Source organism: Phanerochaete carnosa (assembly GCF_000300595.1).
Source record: "Phanerochaete carnosa HHB-10118-sp unplaced genomic scaffold PHACAscaffold_1, whole genome shotgun sequence".
NCBI classification, from domain to species: domain Eukaryota; kingdom Fungi; phylum Basidiomycota; class Agaricomycetes; order Polyporales; family Phanerochaetaceae; genus Phanerochaete; species Phanerochaete carnosa.
Window position 1 is genome coordinate 4,353,218 of NW_006767628.1, and position 26,042 is coordinate 4,379,259.

Consider the following 26,042-nt stretch of genomic DNA (forward strand, 5'->3'; position numbering starts at 1 on the left):
CGTGAAGAGAAGAAAAAAGGTGCAATAAACATAATTGTAGTCAAATTGGCGTCTACACAGGCGGCTTGTTATCCTTTTGTGCTGCAAGCGGACACAGCATCAGCTGCTGTACAGCAGATCACGCGAGCGCCAATGGACCGCACATACCCATTGTTATCCGGTCCCCAAGGGACAGCGCGATGCCCTGCGTTTTGCTACGGATTCGCACATGGCCAGTGATTGTGCCTTGCTCCGTCTGCTCCACGCTCAAGTTGGCTAGTGCATCCTCACCTGGGCAGCAGTCAGACCGGGCCTTACAGGGTACATGTCGCATGAACTCACCAAACAGACTGCGGGCGTACATATTTGCCGACAAGAAGTCACACTCGCCAGATATCGCGCCTTCGGGGGTGAGGCATGACATGTTCGTTGCCTTCATGACATGCTTCAAGTAGTCACGTGGGTCGCTGTCACCAGTAATCAGCAAGCACGTCCACGACGGCGGAAATAAGGTGCGCACGACATGGCCGTCGAGACGTTCACACGGTTCTCCCACTCGAATTCGGTCCACATGCTACGGAACTGTCAAGAAGTACCAATTAGCCTTAGTCAAGGACCAGCGGTGGCTCTGACGCACCTGAGCCTCTGTGCAGTAAGCTGGCTTAATATAATCCATGATATCGATATGAATATCGTTCAGGATAACACACTGCTCGGACATGCCAGGGCCCTCCCATAGTATGCTGCCGAAGATCACACCAGTCTCGGTCGAAGAGACCTTGATGGTCGCTTTAATGCTCTGGAAGCTGTGGGGCGCGATAGTGTACGTCGACGGCCGCTCGACGAGCTTCAGGTCGCCCAGCGTAGCAAAATCAAGGCAAAGGTTCTGCAGCGTATCAGCTGTCTGATTGACCAGCAGGACGTCTGGGAAGAGCACTGGTCAGTCATCGACAGCAATAGTGCGCAAGAAACTTACCAAGAAGAATATCAAAGCCGTGAACCTTGACGTACGCCTCAGCGTAGATAGAATCAGAGAAACCAGTGAGCTGAGAGATGCGGCTCAGGTTCGAAATGAAGTCCTCATTCGCATCTCCGGTGCCGGTCGCACGGACAAGGTCCTCGCGGTCGTCGATGATATCATCTGCCACCTTCTTCGAGAACTGGCGGAACGTTAGCAGGTCGTCCACCTGGATCGCCGCAGGCTTGGCGCTCTCCTGCTCCTTCTTCTCCGCCGCCTTCTTCTCCTGGGCGCTTAGCATCTTTGAGTACGCCGTCTTCGTGTCCTTCAAGAACAGCTCGTGCACGACTGGCTTTTCTTGCAGCTCGCTCAGCGTTCCGATGCAGTTCATGATCCGTTCGCTCGAGTCTTCATCGATAGGAACGGTCACGAACTTGGATTGGCCAACGCGAATGACCGAAGCCATGATGAGCATTGCCTGACAGCTCTCTGTCATTACAATATTCGTTCTCGCCAGATGAAGAACGTACCTCTGCCCGGAGAGTATTCGTGGCCTTCTTATCGTCGCCGAGCTCGGTATGCCTGAGAACGAGCTTCGTGAGCGCAGAGGAAAGTACCGAGCCCGTGAAAAAGTCTCCGCCGAGGATAAGCGTGCGCAGCGGTGGCTTTGCAGCAGCCTTGACCGCCTCAAGCCGTACGCTCGACGCGCTCGTGAATGCTGTCTCTGTCGCGTACGTCCCGTCCGCGAGCACTTTAGGCTTCGTGCTCTCCGTCTTCACCTCACTTTTCTCTTCGTCTTCGGCGCCCGCTTCATCAAGTAACTTCTGCTCCGAAGCTAGGATGGGGATCTCGCCAAGAACCTTGCGCAGCTCCTGAAATGTCTGCTGGATCTGGATGCTTGACTCGGCATATTCGCCGAGGATCCAGAGCACGCCACGATAAACTTTGCCCGGTTTGATCTCACTCAGGGCCTGGATGAGTTTCTCGCAGATAGTCGACCGGAGCTGAGGGAACTTCTCGACGACCTCGCTAGAAATAGTGTTAGGCGAAAGAGGACGTTGGAGAGGGGGCGAATTACCGAACGAAAGCGACGACATCCAGAGCAGAGGGATTGTTGTTGTCGCCGAGGAAGTCCATGAGAGCGTGCACCACAGTCGCAGCGACTTCGGAGAACCTCACGGCGCATACGTGAATCGACTGAATGAGTAGTTGCCTGTACTCGGGAGCCTTCTCAAACTCCTGCTCCTGTGTCCGTTGAAGTTGCTTCTTGAGGAAGAGCACGACTTCCTCGACATTTCGGCTCGAAATCAGATTCAGGACAATGCCAATGGCCTTCCGACGGACTTCCAGATCGGTACTTTGCTGCTGTGAGTTTTGAACAACGCATATGTGTGCATTTTAGACACACCTGGACAGAATTTGAAGGATATCCATTATCAGGCTATCAAGGACGTGCCCATGGCGCGCGCGGAGGGTGTCCAGACGGTCAAGGACAATCAGTTTCGCGTTGTTGTCAGATTCCCTCGTAACCAGGTTGATATAGCACGACGCAGCAGCTATGGGAACTGTCAGGGAAGCAGGTTTGACAGGTTCAGGCAGATACTTACCCTTCACAGCAGCAGGGTTCTGCGTCAGGCTGGTAAGAGTTGTAGCAGCTTCATACTTGACAGCATGCGAAGACGCGTTCAACAGCTCGGAGATGAGAAGAATGTAGCGAGCCTAGACAACGACATCGATTAGCTCTCGCGCATGTACGTTGAACATGTCCACGTACTCTATGCGAGGTGTCTGTCTTGCAGTCCAAGCGAATGACCTCAATGATGCTCATCTGCAGCATCTCATCCATGCCCGAAATCTGGTCGAAGACCTGCAAAATGTAATCCACGGCTTTTGGCATGGCGTAGTTCGCGAGGAATACGAACGCATTTCGCTTGCACGTCGCGTCGGACTCGGCGGCGAGGAACGTCTGGATGAGCTCTGGCGCATCGGGAATGAGGTGCTCGAATTCGCGGTAGATGGAGTATATAGCAAAGACGGCGTTCTTGCGCACGTAGGAGTGACGGTGTTCGAGACAAGAGCGACAGAGAGGGACGAGGGGTTCGAGAATCTCGACGTCCTTAGCAAGCTTCTGGAGGAACCGGAGGGTTGCTCCGCGGATGTATTCGTTGGCATGTTGCTGTGAGAAGACAGCATCAGACACGGGCTGATTACCTCTTCGCTTTCGGTACTTACGAGGTCGTTACGGATGGCGTTACTATACACTTCACGTCAACACAGTCTACGAGTACCATAAGACACACGACTCACACTACGAGAATCATCTCTTGCTTCAGCTTGCCATTATCGTCATATTTCGGGCAGACCTCCCAGTAGAAGTGTAACAGCTTCTTCAGCTGCTTGTTCTTCGAGGGCATGATATATTGGATGATTGGCATGAGCAGTTGAGGCTGCAAGCAAATTCACATTGAGTCATTCTTAAATGCTCCAGCCTGCTTTCCTGCGCACCTGGGGATTCCCATTGATAGTTGAGATTATAATCTTTCGCAACGTGTCAAGCTTGACTTCGTCCGAGCCCTTTTGCAGCGCCGATCGCAGTTCCTGGGTCGTGGGGGACTCGGTGCTGTCCTCCGTAATGACCGTATAGCATAGTGGGTCTGCTGACGCCATTTTGGATAGGCTCAGAGGAAAGCGTCGGGGAAGAAGGAAGAGACTCAGTAGTCAGTAGGCTAACTTAGTGGTAAGTGGTCGCAGCTGCAGTACGACCACGTGGCATGGGCGGTTACGGCCGCTCGCAAACGATCGCGACATTCATACATTTTACGCGTATCAGGCCGTTTTACAGGTGATCCGTTCGCGGAGAGACAGTAATATAATAGGTGAAATAAAGCAGAGTCCAGTACTGCAGGGTGTAAGGCTTTCAAACAACAGACAAATAGCCAAAGCCGTAGGTACTCGCCGGCTACGCGGGTAGACCCAATGTCTGCCTCTACACGCGCACAAAAATTTCAATATCTCGTCAAAGGTGTACGACAAAGTACGCACCAATTGTATCATTGTTGTTTGTTCGTGAGGCGGCAGCTGTGCGATTTGGTCTGGCGTCATCTGAATAACGCGCATAATGAGAGCCTACAGGTCTGATTAGACGATAACACATCTCTAACTGTCATAAATTTACCTTCTGGTCCTCAGGAATATTCTGAAGTGCCTCAGGAAGCGCAGAAGCCGCTTGCGGAGGCGGCGCATTGTGAGGTGGAGGTCCGCCGTAACCACCGATTTGGGGGGGCGGGGGACCTCCATACGGTGCACGCATGTGCGGCGGCATGTTCTGAGGCGGATAGCCTGGGCCAGGGTGCTGTTGCTGGTGTACAGGGTAACTTGGGCCTGGCGGCGGGTAGTTCGGTGTTCCTCCGCGCGACGGATATGCCAGCGGGATATTGCTTTGCGGGTACGTGGGAGTACCTCCACGTGCATATGGCGGGGTATTTCCTCCTGAGTTGTGTTGGTTGTTCAAATATGGAGGAATGGCGGGTATAGGTTGGACAGGTATGTGAGGTGCTGGTGGCGGGACAGAAGGTGCATAAGCTGGGCCTGGTGTAGGCACTGAGACTGGTCCTGGAGTGGCCGCTGGAGCACTCCCCGCACCAAAAGCAGCAAGAGTTTTCTGTCGTGTCATGAGTCGACAGGATTTCACGATGACACGAAATAGCACGCACCTGGGTCACCTCCATGTTAATGGCATTGAGGTTAACCATGAGTGCCATAAGAGCATAAGCAATCTGCGGTTGAGCATTCAATATAGCTCGAGCCTGGTCTGGTGTCGTTTTCTGAGTAGGTTGAGATGGTAGGTTGTAGGAAATGAGTTGAAGAGCACGTACTTTAAGCTGTAACAGTAACTCGAGCAGCTGTTCCTCCTGAGCAGCCGGGGATGCCATAATTTCCTCGGGTCTCATGTAACGCGTAAGATATCTTTTCTTGTAATGGAACGCTGGAGGCGCTGGCCTGTAGAGTGGGACGGTGGAAAGGATGGCTTGAGCTCGAGAAGCCGTGATGAGGGCGCATCAGGGCGCGTCGAAGCGTTTGTAACGCGTCACGCTACACGGTGCTTGCATCCAACCACGTTACGGCTGGCTTCATTTCTCTATCATGTCCGGCCAGACGACGAATAATACTGCGCAGAATATCACGGAGCCTAACGTAGACCCCATCTGGACTTCAAGCCGCACAGCGAGACAAATATATGCCCTTGGAGAGGTCGAAAAGGTAATCATTCCACGAACAGACCCGGCGCAATAGTGCTCAAGATTGACTTAGGATATTAGTCGACTATTACAGCTAGCTGCTTCTTCAATATCTCTTCTCACGTTGCCACAAACCGACGGTCCTGAAGATGGCTTACCGCAAGGAGGAGAGCGTTCAGAACAGTTCGTCCTGGAAGTGAGCGAGTACTTCGACCGGCTGGATGTACGTACTCCTCCTCTCATCACACATATCGTCCTCATCAAGCGGTATAGGGCATCCACATAAACATTCGGTCGGCGCTGGCACACATCAGACAGTCCCGTATAGCTCCCTCAGCAATTAACGCGCCATCTCCGGGTTTCGTGCCGCCGTCCCTTGGTGTAGGCTTACCAACAGCGACGGGAGCATCAGTTGAGGAAGGCGGTCGCGGGCTGCAAGAAGAACGAGTGGAGCGTGACGCATGGGCAGGGATTCTGGACGCGTTAATGCGGCTGAAGCAGACGAGGGACAGGGAACGCGAGGGTGCAGGTTCAATCGAGAGCAGTCCTCCGGCGGATTGATTATGGTGGAGAGTCTAGCATACTTGAAGCTTCAAAGCGGCCGAGTCGTCTTTCGGAAGATGAAGGTACCCGTACTCGTGAGCCAGATTCATCATACGCTGACTTCCCCCAGCACCTCCTTCGCCTTCAAGACTTCCTCCTTCTCGGCCAAAGATGGATCCTTCTCCGCTGCAACCTACATGGAGCGCGTCAGAACCTCCGCGCCCAAGAAGGACGGCGAGACGTACAAGCAGCTGCCTCAGGTCCTGTACAGCATTGCCAAGTCTTGTCGCTGCGTCATCGACCATCTTGTGCGATTCTTCGAGCATCCGTCTCTGGGGTGATGGTTAACGGGGAGGGGGAACATGATGCGGTGAGACAAAGTACATACTGCGTTCTTGATATACCAGTCCTCCGTATTGTTGGCAATGAACTTGTCCAACTTGATCTTCTGCTGCTCTTCTTCAAGGATGTACGATCTATGCTCTTTAAACAGCCTATATGCATGCAAGATCCAATCCTATCAGGGCGTGGCCGAGCCACATCGCGTGGGATATGCACCTCTTGGCTACACCGGTCTTGATCTTCAGCTGACGTTGGACAGCTGCGATGTCGCTCATGTTAGATACTTGGCAAGATTAAAGAAAATTATGGAGAGTGAAGAGATGACGGTATAAGTCGAAGTGCTGAAGTCGTCTTCAGATCAGCGCGTTCTAAAATATCGAGCTCCATGTCGGTGGAAGTTGACTACTCCTCAAATTGCATTGCGCCAACACATGCTTATATTCGATATTATCGATATCGTAAGCTCAGTGCGTCCTGAGGTGCTGTTTCTCGCAACTCAGGCCTCGGGAGGGTCGATGGATTTACGCACGCAAAGTTGATTCCAAAGCGTACTCACTCAAAACACAATCCACGTCATCACAAGTCGACAATTCCAGTACATACTATGTGTCATTGCGGGGGTCGTCAACAACTACCGAAGAACATCACGAATCACCTATCTATGCAGTCTACTGGCGAAGGCCACAGGAAAGGACAATCCAGACGTCTAGACACGAGGTAGTAGTAGTTATAGTGAGTATGTGCGGGCAGCTCCAGAGCGAGCCGTGAGACTAGATGCATGTCATGCGTCATGAGAATAGTGGAACAATAGTGCTATGTGCTACAGAGCGTGGATGTATGCGAGTTACAATATGTGACGAGTCGACCGAGGGGATAGCAGCGTCGGGGGCGGAGGGGCAGGGAAATGATGACGGTCCAGGGCATCGTCTACTGCAGGGTCGCGCCGTGGTACTCGACTCACGATCGATAGCCGCAGACTCAGTTAGCCGGCCACAGTCTACGCCTCGAAGACGTACCGCGCGCAGTAGACAGGGACCCGCAAGCAGGTCCGAGTCCGGCTGGCACTCACCATAGCCTACGACTTGCGCCGCCGACGCACACCGTCACACTCAGGACTCGACCGGTACTCGCACTCCAGAACCTCGGCAGACGCACCGGCAGGCGTGAACTAGCACGCGCACAGCCAGGGCCACGGAGGATGGAGGCACGAGACGAGAGCCGAGAGCGAGGACGGGGCGTGGTGGCGAAGGAGGCACCGGTGGGTCGTCAGGAGGGCAGACAGGGCAGCAGGGCGAGTCGGGGTCGAAAGTGGAGAGTCGGCGAACAGAGACGAAGCCGGTCTTCCCTGGCTGGGGGAGCTTGCTATACATGGCTAGCCTGGTCGAGCATCGCAAGGCTTGAAAGAGACTGGGGGCCTTGCGGGACTCATCGAAATGATGTGCGCGTGTCATGCCAGACGAATAGCGGAGGCGACCTGTGGCGGCGATCGGGCGCCGAAGGCCGCGGCGGCGCGTGTGGCAGACATGAGGCACCGAGGCGGTGCTCACGGAGGGGGATCCACGAAGAAGCCTTCATCCGAGGTGTCGGGTGCGTGATTTCGTCAAAAGTGGCGTCGCAAAGGCGGGCAAGAGGCTTCGAGGGCCGGCGGAAGAGAGTATGTCGCCTGTGTATCGGCGAGCGTCCTGGGGGCAGCGAGGCACGAAACCACATCTAAGTGGTCGTTCGCCGTCAGCTGCAGGGCGCTGGATGACGAGACGGAGGTCGGGGAAGAGACGTTGACCGGAAATGGACACATCACGCCGATATTGACGTGAGTGCAAGAAAGTGCGCGCGAGGCAGCGAGGCGCAAATGTTGCGCCTCAAGCATGTCCTCGTGGTCTTGCGTCGGTGTCCATCCACAGTCCGGCTCAGTCCTCGATGTCGGTAGTCATCTTCATAGCTACTCGTCGCCATGGTCCTCGACTTGCGCGGCTCGGCCGCGAGCTGATTGGAGACCGTGGACGTGACGAATGTCGGTGCGTCGCTGACGCGATGCATAAGGCTAGTGGTCTTGTGAGCGCCGCCTCAAAGAAGAGGAAGGCATGAAGAAAGCGAGATAGCAGAACATGGTGAGGTGAAAGCGGCCAATGCGTGTAATATGACAATAAAAATGCTGAGATATTGGATGGGTGGGGAATAGTGGATATTGCGGGATAATATTGTCCATTGAAAATGCACCACCTGCGCCGGCAGGGAAACCATCATGAATAGTCATCAATCCAATGCGTGAAGCGTCCATGATTTTGAGATGCTCGGGGAGCTTTTCCAAAACCGACCCACAAAGATAGCGATCAGTATGAGGGGGCTGGAGCAGCTTGTTGAGCGGCGGAGGCGGCGGCGGCGGCTGCATGGCGCTGCTCAGCAGTGCCAACAGTGCCGAGCATCAGAGCCTCGTTTACACTAAGAAGCATCTTTAGCTGGTGAAATCGTGCGAGGATCATCAATTACTTACTGCCGCAGGCGAGCGGTCTCAGACTCTGCTTGTTGCAACCTGGTCTGCAGTTGCTGCTGGGTCATCTCGAGGTACCGGATGTGCGTGGTGGCGCGATCGAGCAGGGAAACCTTGCTTGACTTCTGGTTCGACACCGGGAGGGCGTCCTTGAGCCTGCGGTAGCCATCACGGAGCTCGTCACGGCGACGCTGCTCAGACTCGATGCGCTGGCGACGGATCTCCTCGCGGCGCATGTCGTTGGACATGGCCGACGACGTCGGGTTGAAATCGTCATCATTGTCGCTATCGAAGTCGTCGGAGCCCTTGGAACCCCGCTTCTTCGCCTGGCGAGCCGAGCTGCGCGTGGGAACGCCGGCAAGTGGGTTGAAGCGGTGGGAGCGCGGGACGGCGGCGAGGGAACCAGCCGGTACGGGAGGTGGGGAGACGGCACCGGAGCCACGGCGGCTGCGGTTGGACGAGACACTGTCTGAACTAAGTTCTCCTGCACTCAGGTTCGACAGAGCGCCAGGGTAGATGGAACCCGTCGGGGTGTACGGACGACCTGGCGAGGGCGAGGTACCGAAGGAAGCAGGGCCTGGGCCATAGGTGTACTCGCTCATGCCGTTCGTGAGGTTGAGCGCGTTGTATCCAAGACGGGGAGATCCCGTCTGCGGCACTGAGTAGGTTGTGTCATCGTCAGATCCACAGCTGATGATGCAGTGCAGATCATCGACTCACGGCTCATGTCAGAGACACCAAAGGGCGAATGCGGGTACTGCAGGTAAGTGTCCATGCCTGACAAGGTCTCGAAGTAGTTGGCTGCTGGGGCGTCCATGAAAGACGGAGCCTTGGCGTGGTCGAGGATGTGCTCGGGCATGTGCGCGGTCTCCATTGTAGCAAAAGTGAGGGTTGCAGGGGACAGAATCGTTAAAGCGTGGGGAGGCGGATATCACAGATATTCACGCGTCGTGGGTCGTGGAGCGATGGTGAGGGCGGGATGCCTGGTTGGATTTAAGGCAGATGGAGACAAGGCAAATTGTCAGCAAGCCGAAAAACGTTGTTAGGGAGGGCGGAACGTACAAATGGTACGCAAGCGAGACGAGCGTTGTCTCCGACGATGCGCAACACAATGGAACAATAAATGTTCGCCCGGGGACAAGGGCGGAAGCGGACGGCTGGAGGAGAAGGGGGGATGGGGGATTGGCTAGGACAATTCCGGGACTATATACTTGTCAGCTGCGGTAAGATTACGCGTCTAGAGAAAGGGAAATTGGGCCGCATCAACAAACTCTGACGGAGGACTAATCGTTTGCCTAATGCCGTATCCTCCCACGTCCGTTTGAGCGGTTTCTGCGCTGATATGCGACCGTATGTCCCAGGTTTGGGCCCTGTCCCGAGTGCCTCGTGTACGCTCCGAACCCGTTCTGCCAGTGCCACGGCGTCTGGGAGTCTCATTCGAGTCCCAGCGAAGCGACTCGAGCTCCCCGGCAAATATCCATCAGATCCCTGGGTCCTCTCCCTCCGCGCTCGTCACACTCGAAAACTGCTTCCGCGAAGCTATCGCTCGCCAGAAACATCCGACGGGCGCTACGTAGTTTCTCTGCGCTTGCAGCGGAGGAGTTGTTCCATCTTTACCAGCCCCGAGCGGTTGGCAGCAGAGAAGGTTTGGCACTCGCCCGCTCTGGCGGCATAGCTTCTCGGCGCCTAGCTGGCGTCCTCCGTTCTCACCGCTGTGTCCTGTGACCCCCGGGTGCACAGCGCTCGCCAGACACCGACATGATGACCGCCGTCCGTCAGGTAGCTTGCAGCCTTCCAGGTACCCTCCCCTCCTTCGTCGCCAAACCCGAGCATGCCCCCTCCCTCTCTCAGTTTTGCCGACATTAACCACTGCGCTTTGTTCAACAGTCTCCACCGCCAGCAGCCCTAGATGCCCTCCACGATACGGGTGGATCTGCACCGTTCTCATGGATTTTCTCCAGTCCACTTCTCCCGGATATGCTGCACATTGCCCCAGCGAAATGAAAGCCTAACCATTCTTTCCGTACAGAAATGGCCTCCGTGCCGACGCGGTTCCCTATCACAGGTCCACAGCCTCCGGACGGTCCTCTAAGCGATCCCCCGTCCCTTGACAAAGCCCGGAGCCGTGGAAAGTCATCAACTGCCCGCGCAAATACTAAGCCTCCACCCGCAAAGCGTCGATGAACGGCTGCTAAAACGTATTCTGCCCCCCCCAGCTCGTACGTACTCCCATCGATGATCAGGTATTACCCACAAGCTTATCTGCAATCGCCATCATAGAACATATGCTCGCACGCCCGGCTGTCAGTCCCGAGAGGACGCTCCCTGCACAGCAGATCCCAGTCTTTCGCGCGCAGGGGATTAGCCATGTCCAAATGCAGTTCCGGTACCAGCGCTGGGTTCTGGGTCGTTCGCAGCCCTGACGGCGTCAGACCGCTCTGCCCTATACCATCCTGGGCCAACCAGCCCAGTGATTGCGGGTCATCTGCCAGGAATGTAGTGCCAGTCCTTTCTGAGCCTGGATCGGCCTCCCTCTGCGCCTTTGGCGACTGCTCCTGCTGCTCCCCAACTCGGTCTGTAGAGCCGCATGCTCTCCAAGGAACACGGTCCATGCCACTCCGCGCGCAACGTTGTTTTCATTTCGCCCTCTGCCCGACCTGCGGTCTTTGTTGACACTTTCATATTATTTCCTTTCACCTCTTCACTCCTGTCATTAATTATCCTTTTTGCTCCTTCGCTCTCATTTCAACCCTGCTCCGATCAGCCCTGCCCTGCGGAAGCGTGAGATAGAAGGGCCCTGCCCGCTCTACGCTCCTTCGGTGGCGCAAAGAACAACCTCGGCGAACGTGAATTCAGTTCTTTGTGTCTTCCCCGTCCGATGTCCGACGTCAGTGCTGCTGGCTTACCCTAAGGGTCACTTCTCGTAACTGCGCGTCATGTGGCGCTCTCGCTTAGCCGAGGAGAGAACAATGTACGTATAACGCCGTGAAGCAAATTTCCTGCGGCGCGCAAACACTCCGAGTGAAACAAAGGGCACAATCATGTTCAGATTGGAGCACCAAGTCATGAAAGGTCGTTACAGGATAGCGATAAGTGAATCGCGTGCACTACTAAGATGAAGCGGATTAGAGTCGCGACGGTCATGAAAGTCGTGAGAGTTCGTAACAGTTCGTGCAGGCCTTTATGAAAGCCAGATGCAGGCGAAATAAACGTGAGCCGAGGCAGAAGGAAAAGATGCGCGGGGTCCGAGAGAGAACGCGTGGATGGAGCGGTCGTGTGCGGAGGATGCTTCCTAAGCTCTAGGCATAGTACCCTGCGTGCAAACCGTTATTAGTGCATCCTTGTGAATCCGTAACAGGGGAGCATCAGCGGAGCGCCGGCTCGGGATACCGGATGCGACGCAGCGCATTACGGGGACAGGTTGAACGTACCTCCACCGAAAGGACCCTTCATGTTCTGGTAATGTTCAAGCCTCTTCTGGTATCGCCAGACCAAAAAGAACATGTAGATCTGTTAAGGCAGGAGCGGTGCAACATATTAGCTATCCATCGTTGCACGTGGATGCTGCATTGGGGGGGCAGGATGCTTCCGGCGGGGCGGCGTGTCCATGCCAAGCATAATGGAGAGACGCACCTGGAACACTAGATCGACGAGGAGACCTACGATGAACGCCGCATCAATGTTGGCAAAACCGGCAGTGCAGAAGCTACTGGGGAACGCGGTAGAGCCTCCGTAGCCCGCTTCAGCGGAAGCGGTCCAGAGCTGACCCCCATTGGCGCACTCCCACTCAATGTTGGTACTCCTGTCGAAAAATACCAGCGGTTAGTTTCATATACGATCGAGGCTGTACGGCTGGAGCTTGAGCATGCGAAGGAATATCCCACGCTGCTTTGGTCACGGGATATAGTAAAGAAGCACAAAAACGAGTGTTACGTGATTGATAGTAGTGCAAGGTCGTAAGACCATATCATGCGGAGGGATCTCGAGGCCGAAGAGGGAATTTGAGGGACGAAAACGACAGTAAGACGGAGCGACAGGGAAAAAATACGCACCCACGCTGCAGCTCGACAACCATAATGACAGCCCGAATGGCGCTTATAATGATCACGAATGGCCACGAGATCTTGGCGATGCGCGTCCAGACGTAGGACCTCTGTAGGTCCGACGGTCAGTGGACCGGAACGGCTGCACTGCGACGAGTTTTACTCACGTTGGCGAGAGCGATTAGGGAGATGACAGCGACAGCACCCACTACCATGGAGATGCCACCGTAAATATCCCTGTGTAAAATTCAGATTCAAAGTCGGATTCAGCAACAATTTGAATACTTACCACTCGGGGAAGACGAAGAACAGATACGGGCCCAACATGAACAGGACTACACCACCGGCAATGCTGTATGCCTATCCAAAGATATAGTAACGAATGCATAGCCTGCGTGGTGAGAGAGGCATTTACCGCGATCAAAAAGGCCCAGATCATGGCGCCGACGCGCTGCGTTTCCGAAATCAGCTCTTCGCCACCAAATGACACAGCACGCTATACACACCAGGGGGAAAAGCAGAAGACAGTTATCGCACCTACGCAACGGTCGAACATTAGACTGTATGATAAATGAGGCTTCTATCATGGCAAGCTTACCACATCGTAAGGGATTGCTTGAAACGATCGTGCAATAAGGACGCGAGACGCTAGCAAACTCGAGACACAAGGGAATGTGGAGACGAAAGCTCGATAGAGAAAGTGTACAATCCTACAGACAATAGGTTACAACTGGCTGGCGAGGGGCAAACCGTCGACGTGCTGGCGGTCGGTGAGGGCGTCGCTGGAGAACAGCCCCTGGAGAGCAGCCTGGGATGTGCGACACACTGTGACGAACGTGTGACAGTTTGATGGAGATATCGTGACGTCGGTGATCCCGCTCCCGAGCACCCGCCGGGCCTCCGGGATACCGCCGCGCGTCACCGTGACCGCCATCTCCTGCATCGAGTTACCATCGGTAAATGGCCAGAGTTCAGGTATTCATCCTCACATATTGCGAACACGGCTAGCTGAAAAAATCTTCCACGTAATTTGATCGCTTCAAACCTCCTCAGATCTAGTTGCGATTGAATAGGTCAGAATATGCTGCAAGCTGAGCCACTCATCTCTTCTTCACCTCTACCGCCGCCGTGTGCCCGCGGACTGCCAGTGCCTCCCTAGATCCTACGCTGCGATTACTACAAGTCGCCGTTTCGACTCTTGGCCTGCAATGTGGCAGTGAAACGTAAGCCATGCCGCGAACGTATGTCAGGACTTCAGACAGAAAACTCTGCCAGAATCGAGTAATTGTATGAAGAAGTGCGCGATCCGAGCCCGGGCATCCGTAGGCCTTTGCGAAAGCAAGAAGGGAGCAACGGTTGGCCGTGGAGGGTACGGAACGCGGCTGGATCCCGAAGGGCCGGCGGAGGCATCAGAAAGTAAGGAGAGCCTGGCCAATGTTCGCATACCTTCGGGGTCGCTGAGAAAGTCTCGAAGACACTCACCATATCGATAATCAGCAGGGATCGTCACGAGGATTTTGCGAGGGAGAGTTTCGGCCCATTTTTACGGTTCAGCATAGCGAGGATCGAGACTCGTGTATAGACACGACGCAGTAGACCCTAGCTGGAAGGATACGGTCGGCGCCCAATATCAGCAGTGTCGTGCCATTAGGTTCGGAGTGTAGGCACGAGACGCACACGACGGAAAGCCCGGGCGGACGAGGTGTCCCTGTGACGCGCAGGCTGTTTGCAAGAAAGACCTCAGTTCCTATCGTTGCGCCAAATGGATGAAAGCCATACCAATATCTCGAAGGATAGCTTGGCATTTACAAAAATGTCTCCCAGTGTCCTGGATGAGTTTTCGCACGTTAATATCGGCTCGAAGGATACCTGCTGACAAGTTCTACGCACCTATCGTACCCCCAGAATCCTTGTACAGCTCTTCACAGACCTGCGAACCATAATCTGGTATGAACGTATCCGAGCGTCGATGAAGACCACAGAACGCAGTATGAGCGGCCATAATGGCGGTGGGAAGACACGAGTCTCTCATCGATGGCCATGGACAGTCAAACACGGATTAACCTTGCAAATGCCGCACGGGAGGTGGTGGGAGCGAAGAACTTGCTTGTGTCGCACGCAGTATATGGTCCATGGTCGCAAACGTGCTCCCAGCAGGCGCATAGTGCGCGGGTCGAAATGGTTCCAAGTGCGTTACAGGCGGCGCCGCGAGAGTCCAGCGGAGCCAGGCAGTCGGGCGTGACCTCAAACTTTGTCACGAGCGGATCTGTGAATTCTATATCTCGGATGCTTTTATGGAACAGTTCAGGAGAGGGAAGGAGAGGCCCACGCCGTTAGCCATCGCCACGTTCTAGTGCATATCGCTACCCTGTTAACGTTTGCGGCGTCCTGGATAAGTTACCGGGAGCTTGCTGTGAGACAGACACTCGAAACAATTGGGAACAGATGTTCCTTGTTGGAACAGTCGAGATTACTCGGGCAATAGCGGTAGAACGGTTATCGCACACCGGGAGGTATCAGTGATCCTTAAGAATTCTTCAGACATTAGTGCAATATACTTAGTACGAAGATACACGCGGAGCACTTCGTCCGAGTCTTTCTGCATTGCACATCCCTTGACGTCTTTGTTCCAGTTAGCAAGTCCGTCTGCCGCTTCAGCCGAGACCTCTTCCGCGGACCCTTTCCTCCTATCAAGTAGAACCCAATCTCCGTGGGGGCTGTGACTAGGCCTGCCTGCGCTTCGTCGTCGCTTACAACGATGAGACAACCGACCAGTGGCCATTCCGCGGTGCGAACGTCGTCAACCGCGTTGACCGTCTGACAACGTTCGAACTTCTGACCGAGGCCACCGTCCATGCGAAACACGTGTTATCCGATAGCCGTGTGCCTTCACATTCACATATTCGTCCGCCTTCGTTCTCCGCCGTCGACGTGGCAGAAGAAAATGGCATTAGCGAAGGCCATTCACCGTGAAAATGAACGTGCGATTGGTCAAATTATGCATTTTGCTGCCTCATGCCACAGTAGCGCTAAGAATACTCCCGCTGGTGTGGCAGGCCTGCCTCTGCAAGTCGCGCAGGATCTCATGTTCTCTCCACCGACGTTGATACTCATGACCGATCCATTCATCAAAGAAGCCTTCGAGCTCGGCATGCCTTGTGGTGCGGCGTGTGGTGTGCGACGCTTAGTGTGCAGCGCAGCTGCTTGAGCTGTTTAGAAGTTGTTCGCCCCTGCATACACGTACATGCGATTTGCCCATGACCCGCGAATATTTTTAGCGATCACCCTCGCTCTACTAGTGGGATTTTGCGATTTCCTTTGGTGTAGAAGCAGATACTCATGTGCATCAAGGCATAATCAAGATAGATGATGATGAGATTCATGCTGGTTACTTGTTCTAAATAGTGACAATGAGAGACTGTGAATACAAAAGAGACATTGAGACAATGCAACGAGACGTTCGAGACAGACAACGGTCGCATGTACAGCACCGGCTACGGATATAGTGGCTCATCGAGGTATCGGAAGGTCTGATGGTATCCAGCAGGCAGTTTCTCCTCGAGACGGCGGACGACAAACGTACGGAACCTGCGAGCGCGAGATGAAAGCGAGCTACGACGGATAGAATATCCTTTTTGCGGACTCCGATCGACAAGGGGCGTATGGAGCTCGGCTCCTGTGGCATCCCTCGGACACGGGTGTTACGCAGGAGAGGTATCCGGAACGGCATTTCTTGCAGCGCACGAACCCCTCAGCATCGAGCCGCGGGGCCCTCGCTTGCGAGGGAAATATCCGAGTATGGGTGGAGCGAGGGAGGGTTGCAGGCATTTGTGCTTGTGAGAGCGCACCGGGCGCTGCCAACCGTCCCTCGAGCTCGACCACCTGTCGTCGTTGCCGAAAAACGGGATCGTGTCGTAGATGTGGGGTGTTCGGATTTGAACCCGCGACCCAGGGGGCAAAAGTGGGCGGCGGAGATGTACATCAGGAGGAAAGATGAAAGGAGGGGAAGATGGGAGCAAGATAGAGATATGGCACAGGAAGACAGTACACGGGGGACATATGGTTAATGGGACGTATTGGTGCAAGAATGAATAAGTCCGTAGCCGGTGGAAGATGATACAAAGCGAGATGCCATTTATAAACCTTCGTCCGAAGGAGACGAGTCGGAATCCTCCTGGGGAGGCTCCTGACCCACAATGCTCGCAAGCTGCGAGCTCTCTGGCTGTGGCGACAAGGAGTGTTGATCTACGTGAATTCGAGCGGGCGATGGCGACTTGGTACTGCCTACGCTGAGTGAGATCTTCTCGTTGAGGGCGCGTAACCTTTTGACCTCTTGCTCTACCGCTTCAAGCCGCTTCATGAGGTCGCGGTTTTGGTTCTCCATCATGATGATGTAGTTTGTGGCTATATGGACGCGAAAGGGAAATCGTGAGCGGAAATGAGCAATGCTCTAGACGAAGAATGCTTACCTCGCTCAAGCAGGGAAACCTTCGAACTCTTCTGATTGGACACTGGCAGTGCATCCTTGAGTCTAGCATAGCCGTCACGCAATTCGTCCCTGCGACGTTGCTCCGCCTCAATCCGTTGTCTTCTAGTTGCCTCTTTGCGGGTGTTTGCGAGACTCTCGGCCATACCCAGGCCCATTCCTTCGTCGTCGTCAGAGAGAGAGCGGCCGCGGCTGCGACGACCGGTCGAGGAGCTTGTTGGAGAAGGTGTCGGGTTGTACCGTAACGGGTTGCGGTGCACAAGCGAATTGGCGCGGGATGAGGAAGGAGAGCCGGTAGCACTGCTGTTGCGGGAATGGTGGTATATTCCGTCCGCCGATGTATCAGATCCGGACACAGGGGGCGAGAGGGGGTCGTACAAATGGCTGGGGGAGGGGGGAGGGGGTGATCCGGATAGAGGCATGGCGCCATGAGGCGGCGAGGCGTTATACACGGGGTTCGCATACGGCTGACCCACGATGCTCAGGTTGCGCTGGTAATGCATGGCTTGCTGGATCTCTGACTCGGACAGGTGGCCTGTAGGAAATCATACAAGAAAACGTGCGGATCAGATATAGGGATGCGTGCGGTGCTGCAAGCAAACAGGCGAAACCCACGTTGCAGGCCAGTCTGTACGACTGGGTAAGGAGGTTGCATTTGCTGATGGTACACTATGCCGTAGTTTGGATCTTCATCTGAGGTATACGGAGTACCATACCCTCCGGCATGCATGTAGTTTTCGTCCCCTTGGGACAGACTGTGGGTGTAGTGGGGGTCCATGACGGTCGTAATCGTGTCGTGACAAAATGCTAGAAGAAATGGCACAAGAAAGAGAGGGAACAAAAGACAAGAGAAAAGAGAAAACAATGGGAAGAGAGAGATCCAGGAAGCGAATCTCCAACCCTCACGCGAAACCAGGTGGAGGTTCCTCTTCACGCTCGGACCTGGCCAGTTCCCCAACGCCACATAGTAACTCTGCTGCTTTTTCTCACGGTCACAATACATCCGCGAACGCACGGAGGCAAATCCCTCCAAACATTGTTCCGCCTCGGTGTACAAACAAACGCAGTCGCCATGGCTCTGTGCCTTCACACGCAACGTACACCACGGACAATTGCTCGTTGTCTCGCTGTTCGTCTCCCACAGCGACCGCGGGCAGCGACAGCACGTTCAAGACCCAGACAAGCTTCTTGTGTGTACAGAACAATGACGAGAGCTCTTCCCGGCCAGGATGGCAATCCTGTCCCAAACATTCGCCCTGAGCCATTTGCTTTCGGTATTGGGGAACCCTGCAGCCGGCCGTCGCCAGAACGTGGGCTCACGCTTTCAAGTTCTCTTATCGTACAGCCATACGTACAGTGAGAGTTGTCAGTCGGCAGTGAAGCGTTATGTAAAGTTGGAGGCAATGCATCGATCGCTTGGAAGCGACACTGTTTTCTCAGATAGCGAGCCCTGAGCTATGTTTCCGATACTCTGGTTCGCCCGGCTATCTCATCTGCATCTGCGACCGACGTCAGCTCGCATCCAGAAAACCGTACTTACTCAAAGGCCAGCCTCGCAGGACGCGCGCAGCGGGGCGCATCCCCTGGACACTGCAGTAGAATCACCGTAGCTTTGCCGGGACGATAAATACAGCAGCCCTACAATCGAATAACACCGTTGTCATCCATCCCGGCGCCAGGCTGTCCATTCTCGTGCTGCTGCTGCTCATCCTCATCTTCGTCCATCTCGTCCAGGAATCCCGGCGGACCGCTGAGCATGCCGGTTTGTTCTTCGTCTAGACCATGGTAGCCTCTGTTCGACGTTGGCCGCCTCCATCCGCCCATGCCGCTGTTACCAAAGTGCAGCGTATCTGACGAACGTTCCTTGATCCTCTCAATGCAAATCTGGAAGAAGTTGATCGTATCTCGGAGGGAGAAGAGAGAGTACCGAGGAAGGATGTCCAGTCCCCTCAGGCCAAGCACCGTATAATTGTAGAAGCCGCCAACGACGATGTATGTCATCAGGAGAAGGCCGGCTCTGAATAGAGCATTAAGGAACATGCATAATGTCCTTTGGGGAACGGAGACTCACATCGTTGCAAGGATACCCGTGATTCCCCAGCCGCTACCTTTCGGTTGGGTAGAACACGCAATCTATATCACGACAAGTCAGAGCAGTGCTTTCTGCAATGGCAGAAAACTGACATGGGTCTTCCATTCGATGAAGAAGAAACAGGAGTCATCCTCCGGTAGTGGTAGTTGCGCAACCAGCATCGGTGTGCCTGAAGTCGCTGAGGGGACGATCAGAGAACCAAGGGTGACCCAGCACTCACCATTATCCGTAACTGAGGAGTCGCACACGAAATTAATAGTAGCAGCAGCATGCATTTCGGGGTGCTGAGGACAAGCAGACCCATCGGCCACCGTCATCACAGGGTTGTCGCCTCGTATCGCCAACGTAGTGTTCACGTAGCTAGAGAGAGACAACATCACTACGGGCAACGACGACCAAGGATATTCACCTGCCCTAGAGCGAAATCACCATGCTTGCGACGTGTGAACCCAGCAACACGATCGGGCTCGTCGACTTTTACGGCCCAAAGCTCGGTCCTCACAGACTGGCAAACGTTCAGAGTGTAATTGTGGCCATCTGGAGACTTGAACTTGTAATCTTCACTGGAGACTGACGCGAATTAGTGGCAGTCCTCAATGGACGGACGGGAGAAGCAGAGTCATTACTTTGACTTGAGTGGGTTGAGGTCGTAGAATTTGTCGCCGCCCCAAACGGTACATGGATCGTCCTCAGCACGAGCAGAAGAAGTAGATAATCCTAGTACACATAGGGCAAATATCCAAAGCCAAGAGATTCGAAGCATAGTTTTAAGAGTTGTACTGAAGATATCGAGTCGCAGGGCCGCCGCTTCACATCAGCGATGTGCGTGAGAAGAGCTTTCTCTGTTCGGACAATCGAGACGCCGGCGTCATCGTCGAATGAGAGCACTCCGTTTGCAACCGACCGACGACGACGAGCACCATGACCTCGACGATATTCCGTCGCCAGCTGGCACGGGCATCCCGGAGGCTTACTGCGACTCCGACCGCACCCACTCTCGCTACCCGTCGCGGCCTCTCCAGCACATCCGTCCGCCAGTTCGCTTCTCCGGTGGATGATGCGGACGCCTCACCCAGGACTGCTACCGGCAGAAAAGTCATAGACACGCACATCTCAGAGGAACTTCACACCATGGGCGCCGAAGATATTTTGCGCGAACATGGTGGCAGACCCGAGTCTCAAATGAGGCACTTCACCGGTATGCTTTGCTTCTAGTTCCACTATTTGGTTCACTGAATTTATCGCGACGTACAGTCAATTTTGGGTTAGTCAAGATTTTCTACCAGAACTACAACCTCTGACTCTGAAATTCCAGTCCGCAACACCCCGCTGCACACGGTGTGCTTCGTCTCATTCTCGAGCTCAATGGAGAGGAAATTCTTCGTGCGGACCCAGTGCGTTATTGCTTTGCGTGTTCTCTCTTGCACCTCTCAGATGTCACATTAACTAGCACATTGGCCTGCTACACCGAGGAACAGAGAAGCTTATCGAGTACAAGACCTATACTCAGGCACTTCCCTACTTCGACCGCTTAGACTACGTCTCAATGAGTCCGTCCCACACGTCCACCCTGTTTCAGCGTAGACGCATTAACGACCCTTTTAGTGACAAATGAATTGTGCTACTCCCTTGCTGTGGAGAAGCTGCTCAATATTGAAGTCCCGGAGCGTGCCAAATGGATTCGTACCATGTTTGGAGAGATCACCCGTGTCCTGAACCGTGCGTCGCCGTTCATCCTCTTCTTCCTCGCGATTCGTACTAGCGAGAAGTGCTCATTGTGACATTGACGCACCGCAGACCTCATGGCCATCCTAACACACGCGATGGACGTGGGTGCGCTAACGCCCTTCCTGTGGGGCTTCGAGGAACGCGAGAAGCTCATGGAGTTCTACGAGCGTGTCTCCGGCGCGCGGCTGCACGCGGCGTACGTGCGTCCTGGAGGCGTGGCCTTTGACCTGCCGCACGGCCTATTGGAAGACATCTACATGTGGGCGACCCAATTCTCTTCTCGCGTGGACGAGATCGAGGAGGTCGTCACCGGAAACCGCATTTGGAAGTCACGCACGATCGACATTGGTAAGGTCACTGCGAAGCAGGCTCTCGACTACTCCTTCAGTGGTGTCATGCTCCGCGGAAGTGGGATTCCCTGGGATCTCAGGAAGGTGCAGCCGTACGACAAGTATGATGAGGTGTGTTTTTGGTGGGCTTTGACGGTCCGGGCACTGCTAAAGATCTGCGGGCAGGTCGAGTTCGACGTCCCGATTGGCAAGAACGGCGACTGCTATGACCGGTACCTCTGCCGTGTCCAGGAGTTCCGGGAGTCGCTCCACATCATTCATCAGGTGAGTCCCGAGTCTCTCTAGAGCAGTGTCCAGAATTGAACGCGCTTGGCGCGAAATTGCAGTGCCTGAACAAGATGCCTGCCGGCGCGTTCAAGGTTGACGACTACAAGCTCGTGCCACCACCGCGTGCGTCCATGAAGGAGAGCATGGAGTCGCTGATCCATCACTTCAAGGTCCGTCCCGCTTCTGTCTTCTGGAGCCACAAACTGAAGGCTGGGGCGATAGCTCTTTAGCGAGGGCTACTCCGTCCCGCCCGGCGAGACCTATAGCGCTATTGAGGCACCCAAGGGTGAAATGGGTGTCTACCTCGTCTCGGACGGCACGAACCGTCCCTACCGTTGCAAGATCCGTGCCCCTGGTTTCGCACATCTTGCAGGTGCCGACTTCATGATGAGACGTAAGTCGTATATTTCTTGACTTGAAGCTGATGCTGACGTGTTCCTGTCCACAGATGTGAGTAAATCTACAGAAGTGAGATAGCTGGAGTCATTGACTGATCCATCTGTTAGCATTACCTCGCGGATGCTGTCGCTGTCATCGGTACCATGGTATGCCATCTCGCCTTGTTATTCTACCGCGTGTTTGCTCACTGCTGTCCTAGGATCTTGTGTTTGGGTACGTCATCATTGAGACTGTTTTCGGAGAGAGCTTGACTAAACGTCTTCTGTATATAGCGAGGTCGATCGGTAGAGCAATCCAGAACATACTTTTTTTCGGCTTTACAGGCCATATGTATATTGTCCATGCCCCAAAGTTTGGTGCATCACTCGGACGTGAGGAAGTAGTGGCAGGAAGAGCACGTCACAAACCAACAGCCCACGATCTACTAGACTATCTGCAACGGGTGCTTGTCTTCCTTGCTAACTTCGACCTCCAGTGAGCGTAGGAATGACGCGTGAGCTGTGTCTGCTTCCGCGGGTGCCACAACATCATGAAGTGTGCTCTTGAGCTTCTGCGCGAGAGTCGGCAGGTAGCCGCGCTCGGTGTTTGTGTGACCACCTATGAAGAGGAATTTGAGCCCTGGAAATAATGGACGGCTAGAAAAAGGACGCACAAAGAATTACGTTCGTCCCGCTCGCAACGGCAGCGAGGACTTCATGGTGGCTCATCTCGCCAGTGAAGTACACGTCGGCGCGCACGTCTTTGAACGTCGACCCACCCGAGCCTGCGCAAATCGCGACGGTGCGTACCGTCGCGCTCGCGTCCTGTCCCGCGGGGTACGCGACTTGAACTATCATGCACGAGTGAGCAAAGGTTGAGAACCGCCAGTCAAGAGCAAGAGCCAACGCACTGTGTACGGCCATGACTTTACGCTGGTAGGGGGATGGATGTGAAGCAGAGGCAACAGCCAGCTTAGTCGACTGAGGTGTTGGAGGGGCTGCGGGAGGTGGGAAGACGCACGGGATGCAAGGGAGAGTTGACCCAGGATGTGAAGCTTCTATAAGTCGGGCGGAGAAACATGCAGCGAACGAGCCCCGAAGCTTGCAAAGCTCTTGTCTAATACTCTTGCTGACTATTGGCCGCCTGACACTGCGGCGTCATGCCGCATCACGTGCAGGCCGGCGTACACCACGTGAACCCCGCGTCAGTGAGTGCCACGCATTTTGCACCCGACGCCTGGCAATCTGAAAGTTTTTTGTTGGCAGTGCAAAACACGAAGATGGCACTTGTCAAATCTGTGTATCGAGCGATGGAGCATATCGCGCCGCTGCGCCTCGCCGAAAAGTGGGATAACGTGCGTGCACTGCCCTGGTCCTCAATAATTTCCGCAGACAAAATCTTGACCGTGATGACATGAAATATCAGGTCGGCTTACTGCTAGGTGTGTAAGCTCCAACACCTTCTCCCTTCGCTCGCGAGGATCTGTGCTGATATCATTCTAAACACGTAGAGGCACCCTTCGTGCGGCCGAACGCCACCAAGGTGCTTCTCACCATCGAGTGAGAATTTTGTCTTTTGCACCTCCGACTAGCTGGCAGCTCACGCATCCGATTAAGCCTCACGACAGAAGTCGCTTCCGAAGCGCTCGCGACCCCGACCGCGTTCATCGTCGCCTACCATCCCACGATCTTCAGGCCGCTCCCCTCGCTGACGCTGTCCAACCCGTTGCAACGCTCACTCCTCCGCCTCGCAGCCGCGGGCGTGTCCGTGTACGCCCCGCACACCGCGCTCGACAGCGTCACCGGCGGGATCAACGACTGGCTTGCAGATGGCGTGCGGGCGGGTAGTGGCAGCGCAAAGGTACGGTATACCGGCGAGGCCCTTGGTGATGAGGGCGGCCAGGGCCGGCTGGTTGCGTTCAGGGAGCCTGTGAGCATGCAGGATCTCCAGGCGCGGGTGAAGGTGCATCTGGGCCTCCACAAGGACACCGTCGAGGTGAGTATTCAGCAGAGGCAATAGGAGGCTGTTGCAGTGCTGACGGGTGCGCACAGACTGCCATCAGCGACAACACTATCACTATCTTTTCCAAGACGTGGTGCCCATACTGCAAGCGGGCAAAGAACCTCATCGCAAGCGAGTTCCCGGACGCGAAGACCCAGATCCTCGAGTGCGTGCCTCGTTTGTCTTTGCGCATTACCTATGTGGCTCACCGAGTGACACTCTGCAGGCTTGACGAGCTCGAGGAGGGATCCGAGATGCAGGGCTACCTCTACGATAAGACGCACCAACGTTCCGTTCCCAACATCTTTATCAGTGCGTCATCGTCTTATGCCTCACTGTTCGAGCTTCTCTGACCTCTGTATCATGTCTGCAGAGCAGAAGCACGTTGGCGGTTGCGACAAGGTTGTCGAGCTCCACTCTCAGGGCCAACTCGCGGGCCTCGTCGTCGGCGCGTAAGCTTCCCACCCTTCCTCACCCGGCGGGCATGTGAACAGCCCCGGCTAGAAGCACTCCACGACTATGAGTACTGTTAGACACTGTATTTACGGGACAAGAAGTGCTACTGTACCTGTAGTAAATGAATTTCTGTATTACTTATGACATGCTGCGTGACTCAAGAAACGAACGCAGGATTGGCGGGTGTAAAAGCGTGTAGTACGAAGGTGACCCATGCTGCTGCGCTGATGGATGAATACCGTACGAAGGCGAAGGTATCTTCCTCAGATGTAAAGCTGGACAACTTCATGCAGTCATCGTCCCGTCCTCATTCATGGACACATCCCCCATTCCACCGCCGCCGTCTTCTTCGTATTCGGGCGCTTCTGCCCCTTCTGCATCTTCAGCGTCCTTTGTCCGCGAAACAAACTGGTCAAGCATTGTTGGTTGCCTTGAGTCGACGTCGTCTTTGGGCTGGAGCGCTTTAGGTTTTCGTCGGTTGGCCGCTTCAGGTTCGTATAGTGGTATAAGCTCTGCGCGTACCCACAGGCGTGGGAGCAATATGCAGACGTGGGATGAAGCAGCAGGAAGAGCATATGTAGAGCACGCACCTTCAAGGAAAAGGAATTCGTCTGCTCGCCTGCAAATGGACGCTGCGGGACACATCGCATCAGCCAGACAATGTGACAGCTAGTGATATCATGCACACCGATGTCCCTTCTTTGCACAGTTGACCTCCCCTCACGAACAGCCAGTCGATGGCTCGCCTCGCTGATGCGCTTTACGAACTCCTCCGTGGCGAGACTTATCAATAACACTGCCTCTCGAGACACCATAGGCAGTTCCTACTCATTGCCGCTGCCATTAGCCTTCCTCAAGGTAGCATGATGGAACAGACGTGCCTTATCTGCTTTGAGTACGCGTTGCATGCGCGACACAGGAAAGAGCGACTTGCCCGGCTCGCGTGCCAGCGGCTCAGTGGGCTTGGGCTTCCGCTTCGTTCTCTCCGCGGGTACGTTTTCATCTGGCACGCCTGGTGCTGGCCGTTCCTCTGTGGCTTCTGGATCAGGCGAGGCGACCTGGAAGTCCTCTACATGGTGCATCTCGGCATCCGTGTCCATCGAAACGCCGTGTTCGTGCTCGTGGTCAGACATGGGGGTTGAGAGTTCCGGAACTTCCGATATGTACGGGAAAAGAGGGTGGGAGAGGCTAAGCGTGACGAAACTCTCTGAGGGGCGCGTCATGTCACGCGGTCGCGTGCGTGACCGCGAGCCGAGTGATCGCTTGTTCTGATGTCTGCAAGTTGTCCCTACCCCTCACGTTTGCGAATAGCACATTAAGCCAGCCCTCAATTATCAACATCTGTCATTTTTCTCATAACTTCCCCAGGATGCACCAAGGCTGGCATCCCTGCCATGGCTGCCACTTTCTAACATAGCTGAAGGGTGACGGGACACAGTGAGCACCTAATCGCATCTCCCCAAAACGCGCAATCGTGTCGGTCGTCGTGCAGAGCAGCCGGCGGAGGGCCCGAACTTTGATGTGCACGTTGATGCCCGAACCGTGAGGGTGGTGCTACCGACAGCCTCCGAGGGCGTGACGACTTGCGTGGCCGGCTGATGGCCTCTTACAGTGCTTGCACCCACACTGGAATCCGACTCATCCGAGAGCAGCCGACTTGTAATCGTAGTATCGCGTCAAGGCTTTCGATCGG

The 26,042-nt window shown here is 54.8% G+C and overlaps 11 protein-coding genes across 11 annotated transcripts; 4 read left to right on the forward strand and 7 right to left on the reverse strand.

The window, feature by feature from the left end:
- Positions 1–3: 3 nt before the first annotated feature.
- On the reverse strand, positions 4–3,470 carry PHACADRAFT_248107 (uncharacterized protein). The gene is made up of 14 exons (XM_007390822.1): positions 3,443–3,470; positions 3,245–3,384; positions 3,170–3,191; positions 2,712–3,113; positions 2,545–2,656; positions 2,346–2,493; positions 2,016–2,294; positions 1,468–1,966; positions 956–1,415; positions 617–903; positions 500–561; positions 322–446; positions 148–270; positions 4–81 (listed from the first exon to the last, which is right to left on the reverse strand). The coding sequence occupies exons 2-14, from the start codon at positions 3,349–3,351 to the stop codon at positions 53–55; spliced, it is 2,655 nt and encodes an 884-aa protein (XP_007390884.1). The 5' UTR covers positions 3,352–3,384; positions 3,443–3,470; the 3' UTR covers positions 4–52.
- Positions 3,471–3,738: 268 nt separating this feature from the next.
- On the reverse strand, positions 3,739–4,963 carry PHACADRAFT_204643 (uncharacterized protein). Its single transcript, XM_007390823.1, has 5 exons — positions 4,813–4,963; positions 4,651–4,761; positions 4,113–4,598; positions 3,980–4,063; positions 3,739–3,923 (listed from the first exon to the last, which is right to left on the reverse strand). Exons 1-5 carry the CDS (start codon positions 4,885–4,887, stop codon positions 3,897–3,899), a joined length of 783 nt encoding a protein of 260 aa, XP_007390885.1. The 5' UTR covers positions 4,888–4,963; the 3' UTR covers positions 3,739–3,896.
- A 72-nt stretch (positions 4,964–5,035) lies between these two features.
- PHACADRAFT_204644 (uncharacterized protein) lies at positions 5,036–6,240 on the forward strand. Its single transcript, XM_007390824.1, has 3 exons — positions 5,036–5,197; positions 5,249–5,398; positions 5,449–6,240. Exons 1-3 carry the CDS (start codon positions 5,081–5,083, stop codon positions 5,734–5,736), a joined length of 555 nt encoding a protein of 184 aa, XP_007390886.1. The 5' UTR covers positions 5,036–5,080; the 3' UTR covers positions 5,737–6,240.
- Positions 6,241–6,593: 353 nt separating this feature from the next.
- PHACADRAFT_248110 (uncharacterized protein) lies at positions 6,594–8,528 on the reverse strand. The gene has a single exon (XM_007390825.1). It carries the CDS (start codon positions 7,428–7,430, stop codon positions 7,170–7,172), a length of 261 nt encoding a protein of 86 aa, XP_007390887.1. The 5' UTR covers positions 7,431–8,528; the 3' UTR covers positions 6,594–7,169.
- Position 8,529: 1 nt separating this feature from the next.
- PHACADRAFT_248112 (uncharacterized protein) lies at positions 8,530–9,527 on the reverse strand. The gene has a single exon (XM_007390826.1). It carries the CDS (start codon positions 9,148–9,150, stop codon positions 8,548–8,550), a length of 603 nt encoding a protein of 200 aa, XP_007390888.1. The 5' UTR covers positions 9,151–9,527; the 3' UTR covers positions 8,530–8,547.
- Positions 9,528–11,569: 2,042 nt separating this feature from the next.
- PHACADRAFT_248113 (uncharacterized protein) lies at positions 11,570–13,374 on the reverse strand. The gene is made up of 9 exons (XM_007390827.1): positions 13,190–13,374; positions 13,098–13,128; positions 13,007–13,042; positions 12,881–12,951; positions 12,759–12,828; positions 12,601–12,701; positions 12,182–12,350; positions 11,980–12,058; positions 11,570–11,861 (listed from the first exon to the last, which is right to left on the reverse strand). The coding sequence occupies exons 1-9, from the start codon at positions 13,192–13,194 to the stop codon at positions 11,848–11,850; spliced, it is 576 nt and encodes a 191-aa protein (XP_007390889.1). The 5' UTR covers positions 13,195–13,374; the 3' UTR covers positions 11,570–11,847.
- A 3,352-nt stretch (positions 13,375–16,726) lies between these two features.
- On the reverse strand, positions 16,727–19,932 carry PHACADRAFT_24671 (uncharacterized protein; the record flags this gene model as incomplete). The annotated part of the gene is made up of 13 exons (XM_007389539.1): positions 16,727–16,995; positions 17,061–17,612; positions 17,693–17,884; positions 18,093–18,364; positions 18,429–18,505; positions 18,548–18,576; positions 18,618–18,667; positions 18,720–19,094; positions 19,149–19,210; positions 19,262–19,347; positions 19,390–19,548; positions 19,599–19,732; positions 19,796–19,932. The coding sequence occupies 13 exons, from the start codon at positions 19,930–19,932 to the stop codon at positions 16,727–16,729; spliced, it is 2,394 nt and encodes a 797-aa protein (XP_007389601.1).
- A 153-nt stretch (positions 19,933–20,085) lies between these two features.
- Positions 20,086–22,743, forward strand: PHACADRAFT_248119 (uncharacterized protein). The gene is made up of 13 exons (XM_007390828.1): positions 20,086–20,367; positions 20,424–20,433; positions 20,485–20,563; positions 20,620–20,719; positions 20,775–20,888; positions 20,967–21,358; positions 21,413–21,511; positions 21,574–21,684; positions 21,737–21,910; positions 22,021–22,059; positions 22,113–22,126; positions 22,186–22,510; positions 22,566–22,743. The coding sequence occupies exons 1-12, from the start codon at positions 20,091–20,093 to the stop codon at positions 22,199–22,201; spliced, it is 1,425 nt and encodes a 474-aa protein (XP_007390890.1). The 5' UTR covers positions 20,086–20,090; the 3' UTR covers positions 22,202–22,510; positions 22,566–22,743.
- A 381-nt stretch (positions 22,744–23,124) lies between these two features.
- PHACADRAFT_135181 (uncharacterized protein) lies at positions 23,125–23,911 on the forward strand (the record flags this gene model as incomplete). Its single annotated transcript, XM_007390829.1, has 4 exons — positions 23,125–23,246; positions 23,318–23,333; positions 23,403–23,451; positions 23,509–23,911. Exons 1-4 carry the CDS (start codon positions 23,172–23,174, stop codon positions 23,909–23,911), a joined length of 543 nt encoding a protein of 180 aa, XP_007390891.1. The 5' UTR covers positions 23,125–23,171.
- A 32-nt stretch (positions 23,912–23,943) lies between these two features.
- PHACADRAFT_248123 (uncharacterized protein) lies at positions 23,944–24,489 on the forward strand (the record flags this gene model as incomplete). The annotated part of the gene is made up of 3 exons (XM_007390830.1): positions 23,944–24,059; positions 24,120–24,205; positions 24,267–24,489. Coding segments are annotated over 3 exons (285 nt in total), but the record flags the coding sequence as incomplete, so codon positions are not given.
- A 684-nt stretch (positions 24,490–25,173) lies between these two features.
- On the reverse strand, positions 25,174–25,510 carry PHACADRAFT_180595 (uncharacterized protein; the record flags this gene model as incomplete). The annotated part of the gene is made up of 1 exon (XM_007390831.1): positions 25,174–25,510. The coding sequence occupies exon 1, from the start codon at positions 25,480–25,482 to the stop codon at positions 25,174–25,176; it is 309 nt and encodes a 102-aa protein (XP_007390893.1). The 5' UTR covers positions 25,483–25,510.
- Positions 25,511–26,042: the final 532 nt, after the last annotated feature.

Bases quoted from the DNA above. Each gene is read 5' to 3' on its own strand.
- PHACADRAFT_248107 (XM_007390822.1), bottom strand. From the start codon at position 3,351: ATGCCCTCGAAGAACAAGCAGCTGAAGAAGCTGTTACACTTCTACTGG. The intron at 3,114-3,169 runs GTAAGTACCGAA...GTCTTCTCACAG, and splicing joins ACGCCATCCGTAACGACCTC to CAACATGCCAACGAATACAT. The intron at 2,657-2,711 runs GTACGTGGACAT...GTCGTTGTCTAG, and splicing joins AGACAGACACCTCGCATAGA to GCTCGCTACATTCTTCTCAT.
- PHACADRAFT_204643 (XM_007390823.1), bottom strand. From the start codon at position 4,887: ATGAGACCCGAGGAAATTATGGCATCCCCGGCTGCTCAGGAGGAACAG. The intron at 4,762-4,812 runs GTACGTGCTCTT...CAACCTACTCAG, and splicing joins AGTTACTGTTACAGCTTAAA to AAAACGACACCAGACCAGGC. The intron at 4,599-4,650 runs GTGCGTGCTATT...ATGACACGACAG, and splicing joins TTAACATGGAGGTGACCCAG to AAAACTCTTGCTGCTTTTGG.
- PHACADRAFT_204644 (XM_007390824.1), top strand. From the start codon at position 5,081: ATGTCCGGCCAGACGACGAATAATACTGCGCAGAATATCACGGAGCCT. The intron at 5,198-5,248 runs GTAATCATTCCA...AGATTGACTTAG, and splicing joins CCCTTGGAGAGGTCGAAAAG to GATATTAGTCGACTATTACA. The intron at 5,399-5,448 runs GTACGTACTCCT...CAAGCGGTATAG, and splicing joins AGTACTTCGACCGGCTGGAT to GGCATCCACATAAACATTCG.
- PHACADRAFT_248110 (XM_007390825.1), bottom strand. From the start codon at position 7,430: ATGTATAGCAAGCTCCCCCAGCCAGGGAAGACCGGCTTCGTCTCTGTT.
- PHACADRAFT_248112 (XM_007390826.1), bottom strand. From the start codon at position 9,150: ATGAGCGAGTACACCTATGGCCCAGGCCCTGCTTCCTTCGGTACCTCG.
- PHACADRAFT_248113 (XM_007390827.1), bottom strand. The intron at 13,043-13,097 runs GTGTGTATAGCG...TCGGAAACGCAG, and splicing joins GTCTTCTGCTTTTCCCCCTG to CGCGTCGGCGCCATGATCTG. The intron at 12,059-12,181 runs GTGCGTCTCTCC...CTGCCTTAACAG, and splicing joins TCGTCGATCTAGTGTTCCAG to ATCTACATGTTCTTTTTGGT.
- PHACADRAFT_248119 (XM_007390828.1), top strand. From the start codon at position 20,091: ATGACCTCGACGATATTCCGTCGCCAGCTGGCACGGGCATCCCGGAGG. The intron at 20,720-20,774 runs GTCCGTCCCACA...CGACCCTTTTAG, and splicing joins CTTAGACTACGTCTCAATGA to TGACAAATGAATTGTGCTAC. The intron at 21,359-21,412 runs GTGTGTTTTTGG...ATCTGCGGGCAG, and splicing joins CGTACGACAAGTATGATGAG to GTCGAGTTCGACGTCCCGAT.